Source organism: Cryptococcus neoformans, chromosome 7, assembly GCF_000149245.1.
Source record: "Cryptococcus neoformans var. grubii H99 chromosome 7, complete sequence".
NCBI classification, from domain to species: Eukaryota; Fungi; Basidiomycota; class Tremellomycetes; order Tremellales; family Cryptococcaceae; genus Cryptococcus; species Cryptococcus neoformans.
The window spans coordinates 1,023,352-1,032,659 of record NC_026751.1 but is presented as its reverse complement, the minus strand read 5'-3'; the positions used below and the strand labels follow the sequence as shown (position 1 = coordinate 1,032,659).

General features: G+C 48.7%; 4 protein-coding genes; 1 reads left to right on the top strand and 3 right to left on the bottom strand.

The window, feature by feature from the left end:
- Nucleotides 1–1,567, top strand: part of CNAG_05848 (splicing factor U2AF 65 kDa subunit) — a 2,587-nt gene extending 1,020 nt beyond the window's left edge. Inside the window, exons 4-8 of the mRNA XM_012195186.1 lie at nt 25–290; nt 347–628; nt 676–847; nt 906–1,279; nt 1,339–1,567. Coding sequence (XP_012050576.1) covers nt 25–290; nt 347–628; nt 676–847; nt 906–1,279; nt 1,339–1,485 — 1,241 coding nt within the window. The 3' untranslated portion in view covers nt 1,486–1,567.
- CNAG_05847 (thioredoxin reductase) lies at nt 1,521–3,408 on the bottom strand. XM_012195185.1 has 7 exons: nt 2,900–3,408; nt 2,834–2,850; nt 2,669–2,776; nt 2,478–2,597; nt 2,249–2,421; nt 2,078–2,193; nt 1,521–2,018 (listed from the first exon to the last, which is right to left on the bottom strand). Exons 1-7 carry the CDS (start codon nt 3,077–3,079, stop codon nt 1,617–1,619), a joined length of 1,116 nt encoding a protein of 371 aa, XP_012050575.1. The 5' UTR covers nt 3,080–3,408; the 3' UTR covers nt 1,521–1,616.
- Nucleotides 3,409–4,097: 689 nt separating this feature from the next.
- CNAG_05846 (ubiquitin-conjugating enzyme E2 O) lies at nt 4,098–7,906 on the bottom strand. XM_012195002.1 has 15 exons: nt 7,778–7,906; nt 7,641–7,703; nt 7,487–7,590; nt 7,156–7,426; nt 7,008–7,100; nt 6,811–6,951; nt 6,601–6,751; nt 6,397–6,553; nt 5,201–6,342; nt 5,073–5,148; nt 4,903–5,015; nt 4,771–4,846; nt 4,585–4,710; nt 4,271–4,532; nt 4,098–4,199 (listed from the first exon to the last, which is right to left on the bottom strand). Exons 1-15 carry the CDS (start codon nt 7,826–7,828, stop codon nt 4,152–4,154), a joined length of 2,874 nt encoding a protein of 957 aa, XP_012050392.1. The 5' UTR covers nt 7,829–7,906; the 3' UTR covers nt 4,098–4,151.
- A 379-nt stretch (nt 7,907–8,285) lies between these two features.
- On the bottom strand, nt 8,286–9,255 carry CNAG_05845 (protein FAM32A). XM_012195184.1 has 5 exons: nt 9,089–9,255; nt 8,829–9,033; nt 8,688–8,770; nt 8,609–8,630; nt 8,286–8,549 (listed from the first exon to the last, which is right to left on the bottom strand). The coding sequence occupies exons 1-5, from the start codon at nt 9,145–9,147 to the stop codon at nt 8,535–8,537; spliced, it is 384 nt and encodes a 127-aa protein (XP_012050574.1). The 5' UTR covers nt 9,148–9,255; the 3' UTR covers nt 8,286–8,534.
- Between the last annotated feature and the right edge of the window lie 53 nt (nt 9,256–9,308).

The following is a 9,308-nucleotide window of genomic DNA, read 5'->3' as shown; positions in this document are numbered from 1 at the left end:
CTTTAAATTGACAAATAAATAAAGGTTTGTTTACATATGGTCCCGGTCGAGTTCCTCCTCCTGCCCATCTTGGTATCCCTGCCACTTTTGTCGCTGGTGCCTTTCCTCCCAGTAATCCTGTGCGACAAAACAACCGTTTGTACATTGGTGGTATCAAGGAAGACATGCAAGAGCAGCAAATTCAGGACTTCTTCAACAATCTCATGAAGGAGAAGGGTATGGCTGATGGCAAGGAAGATCCCGTCAAGCAATGTCAAATCAACAACGACAGGAATTTTGCCTTCATCGAGGTATGTGGGATTAGGATTCTTTTCGTCTCTCGTGCTGCGCTGACCATTGAAAACAGTTGCACACTCCTGAACAAGCTACTGCTGCACTTGAACTCGACGGTGTCGTCCTCGACGGCGCTTCTCTCCGAGTCCGGCGACCTAAGGACTATGCTGGTATCGACCCGCTTTTGCAAACCTTTAATGGTGTCGTCGCTCCCAGTGTTGCGGACTCACCAAACAAGCTTTTCATTGGTGGTATCCCTACTTACCTCAATGACGAGCAAGTAATGGAGTTGTTGAAGAGTTTCGGAGAGCTGAAGAGTTTCAACTTGGTCAAGGAGAGTGCTGGTGTTTCCAAGGTTAGTATCTCAACTGTGGCAGGAACACCATACTGATCATATACCAGGGTTTCGCTTTTGCCGAGTACCTTGATCCTGAGGTTACAGACATGGCCATCCAAGGTCTCCACAATTTTGCTCTTGGTGACCGCAACCTCGTCGTGCAACGTGCGGCTGTCGGCCGGAACACTGGTGTTAACGCACCCATACCAGGATCTGCCGCATATCTCAGTCAAGCCAGTAAGCCCAGCTCTCTGTGCTTTGCTCTATTGTCAGCTAATATAATTACTCTTATCAGTCCCCCACCTCATGCAAAACAATGCCGACGCTCCCTCCTCTCGTGTCATGTTGTTGCTTAACATGGTTACTCCCGAAGAACTCTACAATGACGACGATTACAACGATATCATCGAAGATATCAATGACGAGTGCAGCAAGTATGGTGAAATTGAGGGTGTCCGTATTCCCAGACCTGTACCCAAATCCAAGAAGTGGGAGTCCACCGAGGCGGCTGCGGCGACAGCGGAGCGGAATAAGAGGACAGATGACGAGGCAGGTGTTGGTAGGGTCTATGTAATGTACAAGGATGTGGAGAGTACCAAGAAGGCTATGAACGCCATTGGTGGAAGACAGTTTGCAGGAAGAACGATTTTGGTTGCCAATGTGCCGGAGGTGAGTCTCGCAGCATCATGTGGCTATCTTCATTTCACCACCGCTGACTTATACAACAGGAAGAGTTCTTGGGTCCAGCCCCACCTCCCCCACCTCCTGAGGATGCTCCTGCTCCTGCGGAAAGCGATGCTCCCCCTCCCCCACCTCCAGCCGACTTGGACGCTGCCGCAGATGCTGCTCTCAAAGACATTATGTCTGGAATCTAAAAACCACCATTTGATCCCCCCCGAAAAAGAACCTTTGTATGTCGGTATACAAATCCTGATGCATTCTATGATTCTGGTTATACTTTCTAAGATATCACAATACTAAACAGAATTAAATTTGACCTCTCTTCTTACTCCTTGTCAGTGCCCAAGTAGTGCTCGGCAGGGACATGCACATCTTCGGTCTGGAGGCTCTCGTCATCAGCCTCCTCCTCGCTGATAAGCCTTTCAGCCTCAAGGGCAGCAATACAACCGGAACCAGCAGATGTGATAGCCTGCCTGTACTTCTTGTCCTGTACGTCACCGGCGGCGAAGACACCATGGACAGAAGTCTGGGAGGTACCGGGAACAGTCTTGATGTATCCATCGCTGTCAAGCTCGACTTGAGACTTGACGAGGGAAGTGGCGGGCTCGTGGCCGATAGCATAGAAAAGACCGTTGACGGGGAGGTCTCCGGTCTCACCAGTCTTGGTGTTCTTGATGGTAAGTGATGTGAGGACTTCACCGTCACCCTTGGCCTCAGTAGCAACAGTCTAAATATTCTGATGAGCTCCTTTACACCTTTCGCGGGATGACGAAAAAGGCAACTTACGTTCCAAAGGACGGTAACCTTGGGGTGAGAAGTGAGTCGCTTAGCCATAATCTTGGAAGCTCGGAGCTCGTCTCTTCTGACGAGGACGTAAACGTGAGAACCGTACTTGGTGAGGTCTGACATAACCTATCAGCTTCCTCTCTTTACAGTTATTTAAAATACGTTACTCACAAGTAGCTTCCTCGGCAGCACTGTCACCACCACCAATAACGGCAAGGGGCTTTTGCCTGAAGATGGGGACGGCACCGTCGCAAACGGCACAGGCAGAGATACCAGACTGCCAATAGGTCTCCTCACCAGGAAGGAAAAGTCGCTTGGCAGAAGCACCGGTAGCCAGGATGATACTGTTTGGATACGTCAATCACGTTTCGAACCATAGGAATTGGCGAAAAAAACTTACGTATCGGCGGTCATGAACTCGTGTTCCTCCTCCTCACCCTCAGTCCAGTACTTGAAAGGTCGGACAGAGAGGTCGACACGCGCAACAGTCTCGGTGATGATCTTGGTGCCGAATCGCTCACTAGAGATAAACAAATTGGTCAGCATACTATCCCGATTATCGGATTAAATTTGCTCGAATAGATAACGTACCTCTGAGCTCGGAACTTATCCATCATTTCGGTACCGGTAACGCCTTCGGGGAAACCAGGGAAGTTCTCGACGTCAGTAGTGGTGGTGAGTTGACCGCCAGGGGCGAAACTAAGGGAAATGTTAGCCTTGACTGTCGCGCGATGTAACTGGACGATAATGCCTCACCCGTTGGCAAGCATACCCTGCAGATGTCGTCAATATCTATACAGCCCAAAAAATGTGAGTGCTTACCTCGTAGAGGACAGGCTCGAGGTTGGCTCGGGCCAAGTAGATGGCGGCGGTGTGACCACCGGGACCAGAGCCGATGATAACAACCTTGGAGTGCATCTTCTTGCTTACCTCGCCGGTTCTCTTGGGTTCCCTGACGCCGAAAGAGCTGCCGTGGGGATGGCCGTTGGCGATGGGAGACATGGCGCTAACTTCTTTGTTGTCTGAAAGGGGTACGGCAGAAATACCTCGAAGCGACGGGGTCTTTGGTGGCTGGGAAGCTGATGTATGGGCTGAGCGAACGGGCAGGAACGACGTAAGCCTGGGTTTGTGATGCTGTGATAGGGTGGTGGCTAGGCAGCGGGTTGAGCGGGCAGTTCGGATTGAGAAGGATATGGTGGATGAGATGTTTTTGATTTAAAAGGCGGGAAAAGGAAAGGAAAAAGTGGGGAGGTATTTAAGCGGGGGAAGAGGGGGAGAAGTGGCGTCGGACGATGGCGGCACGGCGAATGTTCGAGTCTTCTCTTTTTTTGATAAGGTAAGCGAGATCTAATTACAACTTTTCATTACAATTTCATTACAAAAAATTTCCCCCGCCATTAGAGATGGGATGGCACGATTGGCGAGTTTGTAATCACAGTCCGACCCCGGCAATCAGCATTCCCGTTCTCGGCCGATGCACCCCGCATTATTACACATTTCTTCTCATCATTTCCCTTTTTTCCCCTTTGCCCTCGCTGCCATGCATTCTATCAACTCAGCCGAGCATCAAAATAGCCAGCCCATTCATAAGATTAGCGAAGAACACCCATGCATCGCCACAGAATTTGCTTAAAATCCTCTTTGTTCGGGAATGTTTCCCCTACTCATCGCGGTATTTGCAATATCGCCACTATTAAGCCGAGAAAGATCATGATACCCGCCCGTTTTCTGCCATCACCTCTTCTTCATCCTCCTCGGCTTGATAGCCAAGCTGCCAATATTCCCTGAATCTTGCAATCTGGTGTGGTAAGCTACCGAGTCAGCATCCTGCCTTCATGGCACCGCCACCGACCTTATCTTCATTAGTTTCCGCCACGCCATACACCACTTCCGTAGCTCCTTTTATTAAGCGCCGCTTGTCAAATTGGATTGCTAATCTGGCCGTCTTCTGAACGCGGAATTCCCGCTTGCCGCCTGTGTCCCGCCTCTATGGAAACTCCGCATTTCCCCTATTAGGGTTACTACAGTAAGACAAGATGCATATATGCCAAAGCAGTACTGGTACAAACAGTAATTATGAGGACTGTGTATCCCATATCTTCTGCAGCCACCCGATCGTTCTCTACAATCAATGTCAGATCACCTTTCCCAATACCCAGTCTTTGCTTTTGAAACCTTAAATAATGGACTAACCTTTAACGTGATTATCGCTCCCATCGTCAGCCGTCCCATGGCATCCGCATTCCACATCTCGGCATTCTCCTCCTCCTGCTCGATATTCTGCCCGACCTCGCCTTTCTCTATCAATCTCTGAGCATGATCTATGACCGAACGCAGTCGGCCTCTAGTAAGATAAAAGTAACGGATCTCTGATTCGAGTCCGGTGGGGGGACGTTCAAGAGCTGTGCGGACGAAAGTTCGGGAAAGAACATAGGCTTTTTCAGAATAGAGTCGGCTAAATATTTATCAGATATCAAGCCAAAATCTGCAATGAATGCTTGACTCACGAGTTGATCTTGCCTTCTCTTGTACCTTCAAGCTTGGCGAATGCAGGTTCACAATGGTAAGGGCATCTCACTAGCACTAAACCGGAGATAGAGACAAAGACTTGGAGAAGTGAAGACTTTGATGAGCTATACGCAAATTAGCATGTGAGCATCAAATAATCGACTTCGTTTGACTGTTTGACATACTTCCAAGACTCTGATTCGTCGCCCGACCAAGTGCCCAAAATCGACAGACACACCTTCCCTTCTTCGTATAGGTTGGCTATACAAAGACTTGCGTTAATTGCCCGTTTCCAAATATATTCAATGGGTACTTACGGTTGCACCTTCCATGACCGTTCGTGTATGAGTGAAAATGAACGATGGGTGGCTCATTGGGGAACTTTGTAGGGTTGAGGTAGACGTCAAAGACAAAAGGCGCATCCGTGTAACTGGAAACGACAGAGCCGATCAGCAACAACCTGCGCATATAGTCTTGACAAACGTACGGTGTGCCCTCAGGCCCAATAATCAAGACCCTCATGAGATCCAATCTATCTTCATACGTTCTAACAAGAATGTTCTCTGCAACAGGATCAGCTATACACTCAAAGTTTTGTTTCGACATCCGACTCACCTGGCAAGGAGGATTGCAAAGCCCGATGTTCCTTTTGTATTCTGGTGTGATAACTCCTTGCCGCCGCACCAGAGCTTAGCTCGTTATAGAAATGGTGATCTCTTGGGGCTTGCTCAAGCATTTCAAACCGTACCCATTGTTCATCATCTTCGTCTAGACTTTCTTTCGGCAATGGGGCTCGGGAACTGCTAGGGATAGCGGTAGAAGGTCCAGCCTCGGGCGCAGCTTTTTGAAGAGGCTGAGATGACAAAGGTTTGATAGAGGAAAACGATTGTTGTTCAACAAAGGTGGCTTCAGATTGTTCTTGCCTTCTACTGGCAGCCTCTGCCTCTGCGACCGCTCGCTCCTCCTCCTCTTCCTCCTCCATCTCATCCACCTCCATCACCTCCCCTTCAGTGTCAACATCGTGGATATCGTCTTCACTCATCGTTTCCCAACTGCTCTCACTCTCCTCTGGCTGCTGAGACTCCTTCAGCCGTGACACCATAGCTTGCAAACCATGTAGCTGTGCTTCGTCAAACATGAGACCTCCATGCGCTCCCCTCATTCCATTTTGCCACTCGTCAAACTCCTCATATTCATCCTCATCCATAGCCTCCCCTTCATCCATCTCCGGCCCCAATTCATCGACCATGTCACTCCCAGGATCATTCAAGATTGCCAGATTCTTGATTCCCGTCGTCTTCAGATCCCCGTTGGCGAGCTTGATGGTCACTTCTCCGTTAAGATGCAGCTGCACGACTTCGCCCCACCAATCAACGCTCTGTTTGTCCCCCTCGGGAGGGTACCAACCAAACTTCGAATCGCCGCTCACATATTCTTCGCCAAGCTTGGCAAATTCGTGCCTTGCCCACATGTTCTTCACTGGGGTTTCATGCTGACCGAATGAGGGGACTTCAGGGGGTACCGAGCCGTTGTCTTCACAAAGCAAGACCATTTGACCGATGCTTACGCCATAAGCATTTGTACCAGAGCGGCCTCCGGGGTCAAGCTCCATGACAGGGACGAGTTCCTTCGTTTGGTCATCCATGAAGAGCAGTTCAGCTACTCGCTGGTAAGGGTCAAATTTTTGAACAACAGCGTGCCGTCGTTCGCCATTATCGCCTCTCCACATGACATGTTCACCTGGCCAAGTCTCGTAGCTGTTCGAATGACAATCAGCAATGAATCTATGATCTCGGTTGCCTGGAGCTTACTCGTCCACATTGTGATAAGGAACAAAGTCAGTAGAGGGCTCCTCCGTCTCCCTTCCGGTTTGCCATCTAAGCACCAAAGTCGAACGGCTTGCCAAGATTCGCATTGTGCTAACTAGCACGGTGCCTTCGACGCGGCTTGAGGGTTCCACACCGTATTCTGTTGAATGTCAGCTAGGAAAATCGACGGCTATACATTTCACTCACTTCTCCTGGCATCTTCGCTGATGAAATCAACAGTTGACCCTATACTTGGTGGTTGAGAGTGCGTGGTATCAAAAAGAGCGAGCTTCTTGAGATCTTCACCGTACCAAAATGGCTCGGGTTCTTTGAACTTCCCTTGCTCAGAAGGAGGCAGCTGAACAAATTGTTAGACAGTCAGCACAGGACACATTCTTATGCAACTATAAAACATACCTTCTGGTTTATAGCATTCCAAATGACATAGACGACCACTGGATCAATCTTCAGGACACGATCAGTCTGAGGTTCGGCAAAATCTGGTAATGGTTTGGGCATGGCGGCTAATTGCTCGAAAAGGTTCTTCGGGAGAACTTCCTATTCACACCAAGTTAGGATTTGCTTTCTTTGAGCTATCGAAGACCTGCACATACTTCGACTCTCCTTCCGATTTCCAAAAGACCCCCCATTTCCGCAATACGGTAATGTCGACCAAGCTTTGTCTCGACAAAACCGTTTTCAAAGACCTATGAGGAAGTCAGCACATGCGCATGTATAGACTGCCCTAGGTATTGAGCTGACTTCTTCAACTGTTCCAATCCAGTTATCATAAACCACCCTATCCCTCGCATCTATTTCCAACGCATTCGACACATCTTCATATTTGACCCATTGGTCAAGTTCTTCTCCGGTTAAAGCATGTTGTAGCTTGATTTCAGTCTTGACATTTACCACTAAAGCTGATTCTTGCGAAGTCAAAGATCGCTTGACAATATCACCTTTGAGAAATTCACGCTGAAAAAGTCGGAGAGTAGACTCGGGGACGATGGCAAGCTGACCGGTAGATAAATGACTGTGTTAAGAACATTTGGGTCAGCACATGACTAAACATACCAAATAATCTTAGACTAACCTGATTCCCACCTCACCTCGCTTTAATGGGCGATCAAGAGGGTGGGCTTCCTGACCTGGTGGCGGAGGAGGTATCATGCTGCCATCTTCGTCTGACCAGCACCTCTGCAAAGCATATTTAGCTCTGAAGCTGTTCCGACCGCAGCTCCACTTACAAGGACTTTAGCTTTGTATTGGCCCTCAGAGTCGAATCCAACAACTATATCGTTTCCAAAATACTAGAAAATCAACGCCGTTCAGCCGACTGTAGAAGTAATAGCAGAGCTGATGAGCAGCCAATGAATGGGCTCACCTGGGGAGTATAGTCATCCGGGAGACCTGGGAGAGAGGGGGGGAGGGGCATGGCTGGCGGAGGGTGGATGAATAACTGCTGGAATGAAAGAGCGTGGCTTATGGTCACGAAAATTGAGGTGAATGATCCAGCAACGGAAAAGAGAAAGATTATTGTTCGGCGTCACTTCAGGCACGACTGTCCAGCGCGCTCCGCGTAAATAAGGATCATCATAGAAAAAGATGGATCCGTCGGTGTAGAAGAGACAGATGGAAGCATGGTGATCACAGTACACTCGTATACACAAACAAACGATATGTGCAGTTTGCGGTTGCTAGTCACACACAGCGGTGTAGAAACGTCTAACGTACACCGGACTGGTTTGGCATAACGAGTCGGAGACTTCACCTTCGGACCGGAAAGGTTCTCACCGAAAACTCGAGACTATTGTAGCATAACGTATTCTTGAGAGATACTAAATTCAGACAATTCAATCACTTAACCTTCTCCGAGAAGGCGAAATAATAGCGGGGAATGAACCTTCTCCGAGAAGGCGAAACAATAGCGGGAAAGGAATATAAAGAGGTGTCAACAATATCAGTATGAGATCCATTACATTTCGTCAAGTGAGAAAGGATACAGTCTGAGAATATGGTTGCTGCATAAACTGAATGATTCGCTAAATACCAGGGTGAATATCACCTTCCATACATACAGCAAACAGCCTTGAGGGGCCGAATGATAAAGTGATGAAAGGGCTCCGGCTTGAGTGTCGATGTTACCCGGGTCCGATCTATGGGAGCACCTGTCAGTTATATCATTGGGAGCCTCTTCAACAATGTTAAGACCTACACGAGGCATGTCGTGATGCTCGCTACAGCAAAGAATCAGCGCCAGATTACACTGATGGTATAAAGCTCATGACACTAACCTGAGAGAATCCAGCTTGGCATTAAACTCTTGCACCCTCTCTTTGTGCGTCTTCTTCGCGGTATGTTTCGCCCTTTCCTCTCGCTGCGAATATCAGCTACATCCTATATCTTCAGATTTGCAGAGGCAAAGGGACACCCACTCTTCTCTTCTGACTCTCCAAGAATCTCCTCTCCGCTTCCGTCATCTTCGGTCCATCTTCTCTCCTCTCAGCAGGAGACGCGGACCCAACTTCTGCGCTCACTTCCCGCTCTCGCGACTTATCCTTCACCTCCTTGTCCTTCTGCTTGATTTCACTGTCGACTTTGGCGCGGTCAGAAGAAGAGTGAGATTTCTTCTTCTTCTTCCTGTTCGTAAGTGGTTAATATACGACAACTTGACGTTTCAGATGAATCCACCTACTTGTCGCCGCCGCCCTTGAACTTGAGAGACCCGCCAGGGACAAAGGCGTAGTCGCTCATGTTTATAGGTTAGACATTGACCCAATACCGGTGGAGAATAATGGAAAGGGAATTGTATGTTTGTTATGGACTCATCAGTCTTCCTTCGTTCGTCTCGGCGGCGGCAGCGGGCGGCGAGTTCTTCGTCATGCACAAATATTTCCACGTCATTCCCCCGCCAT